This window comes from Eurypyga helias, unplaced genomic scaffold, assembly GCF_000690775.1.
Source record: "Eurypyga helias isolate BGI_N326 unplaced genomic scaffold, ASM69077v1 scaffold26401, whole genome shotgun sequence".
Lineage (NCBI taxonomy): Eukaryota > Metazoa > Chordata > Aves > Eurypygiformes > Eurypygidae > Eurypyga > Eurypyga helias.
The window spans coordinates 1-2,212 of record NW_010229314.1 but is presented as its reverse complement, the minus strand read 5'-3'; the positions used below and the strand labels follow the sequence as shown (position 1 = coordinate 2,212).

At 60.0% G+C, this 2,212-nt stretch overlaps 1 protein-coding gene across 1 annotated transcript in view; it reads left to right on the top strand.

Moving 5' to 3' along the window:
* Positions 1 to 2,209, top strand: part of LOC104516141 (engulfment and cell motility protein 3-like) — a gene marked incomplete at both ends in the record, with an annotated part of 6,055 nt that extends 3,846 nt beyond the window's left edge. The window contains 6 exons of the mRNA XM_010160368.1: positions 176 to 298; positions 466 to 597; positions 763 to 867; positions 1,374 to 1,482; positions 1,885 to 2,021; positions 2,084 to 2,209. Of these exons, the coding sequence (XP_010158670.1) occupies positions 176 to 298; positions 466 to 597; positions 763 to 867; positions 1,374 to 1,482; positions 1,885 to 2,021; positions 2,084 to 2,209 (732 nt within the window). The remainder of the gene's footprint in view (positions 1 to 175; positions 299 to 465; positions 598 to 762; positions 868 to 1,373; positions 1,483 to 1,884; positions 2,022 to 2,083) is intronic.
* Positions 2,210 to 2,212: the final 3 nt, after the last annotated feature.

The following is a 2,212-nucleotide window of genomic DNA, read 5'->3' as shown; positions in this document are numbered from 1 at the left end:
TGGATGCCCCATCCCTGGAAGTGTCCAAGGCCAGGCTGGATGAGGCTTGGAGCAACCTGGTTGAGTGGAAGGTGTCCCTGCCCATGGCTGGGGTGTGGGACTGGATGGTCTTTAAGGTCCCTTCCAGCCCCAACCATTCTGTGATTCTATGATTCCCAATCATGGTCTCCTGTAGAACATCATCCACAGCTCCGAGCCGCTGGGGGATGAGATGGCCCACTACCTCTACGTGCTGCAGTCCGTCAGCCTCAACCTGTTCGAGCGTCGCATGAGGACATTCATGGATCCCTACTCACAGGTCTGGGAGCACTCTCCTTGCGAGTCTGGTCCTGGTCTCTTCCACCTGTGAAGAGAAGGTTCGCGTTTGGGTGAACCCAGCACGTTTGATTTCATCATCGGTTTGTCCTAGGAGAACCTGCTCGCTTGGGGCTCACAGGCATCACCTTTTCCCTGCTCTCCCTCCAGGAACAACGGGAGCTCCTCCAGTCGCTGCGCCAAACCGCCTTTGAGTCAGAGAGCGAGGCGCCTGCCAGCAGCTTCAACACCGAGCGCCGGCGATCCCTGTGCGCCAAGGAGTTCCGCAAGCTGGGCTTCGTGGTGCGGCCCCCCTGCCTCCCCTCCCCAGCCCCACGCTGGCTCTGCCACCCAGCCTCGCTGGCACCTTCCGGGACCCAAAAGGCAAACCCCACGGCTGTGTCAGGAGGGCTGTGCTGCTCGGAGAAGCCAACGGCGGTTGCTAAATTGCATCCCTTTGTGTCCTAGAACAACAGCAACCCAGCGGAGGACCTCCACCGAGCCCCCCCGGGACTCCTCGCCCTTGACAACATGGTGTATTTCTCCAGGCACACCCCCAATGCCTACAGCAGGGTGCGTGCTCTCCCCTGGAGAACCACCTGGCAGAGGGGTGCTGGTGGATCCCCACCTTCTCTTCCTCTCCTCGTGACCCATCCTTGGCCGGCCCCGGGCGAGGGTGTCCCTTTGGGGCAGCTGTCCCACTGTTGCCCTGTTTCAGGTGGAGCCAAGTCCTCCCTGTGCGTAGGAGCAGCCCATTTGAGGCTGGTGGCACTGGAGGGTCCCCATGATTTTTAGTGGGTTACCCACAGCTTGGCTTTAGGCCTTGTTCACATCTGAGCGAACCGGAGCAATTTGGGCAAAACCAGCGAGTGGCTGCGGAGCATTAGCCCCGCTCGACCTGCTGTGCCTGAGGCTCGGGAAGGGGATGGTTTTTGGGGAGGACTAACTGCTTCTGTTAGGGATGGCTAAACCTGGGGGGACAGCTCGACTAGGAAGACCGGGAACGTGGGGTGTCTGAGCTGGGGCAATCCTGTGTGTCCACGGCTTGCGTAACACAAGGCAATGACCCTCTCCTCTAGTTCGTCCTCGAGAACAGCAGCCGGGAAGACAGACACGAGTGTCCCTTCGCTCGAAGCAGCATCCAGCTCACCCTGATCCTCTGTGAGATCCTGCACGTTGGAGAGCCGTGTACGTGTGCGCCCTAGCTTGTCCCTCTCCCTGCCACCCACCGACTGGCGGGCGGGCGGGAGAGGGGACAAGCTGCCGGGACAGGGGACAGGCTGCTGGGGCAGGGGGCTGTGTGCATGGGGTCACCTGGCGCTGGCATGGCCAACAGCAGGGAAAGGGGAGGTAGGGCTGGGAGGTATCCAAGTTCCCTTGGGCACCAAAATCTCCTGGAAAAAACGAGGAATCTGGCATCATCAGGCAGGCGGTGGAGTCACCATCCCTGGAGGGATTTGAGACGTGAGGATGAGGTGCTCAGGGACGTGGTTAGTGGTGGGCTTGGCAGTGCTGGGTTAATGGTTGGGCTTGATGGGCTTTTTCAACCTGAAGATTCAATGATTCTCTGATCTGTCTTTCCCACCGCAGGCTCGGAGACGGCTCAGGCCTTTTACCCGATGTTCTTCGGGCAGGATCATTTCTTTGAAGAGCTCTTCTGCATCTGCATCCAGCTGGTGAACAAGACCTGGAAGGAGATGCGCGCTACCCAGGAGGCCGTGGGCTGCGCACAAATTCAGGGGCTCTGGGAAGCGCCACTGGACTGGGAGTGACATCCTGGGCCCCTCAGGTGCTGCAGGTAGTGCGGGAGCAGATCACCAGGACCCTGTCCCTCAAACCCACCTCCCTGGAGCTCTTCAAGACCAGAGTGAACGCGCTGAACTACAGCGAGATCCTGAAGCTGCGGCAGACGGAGCGG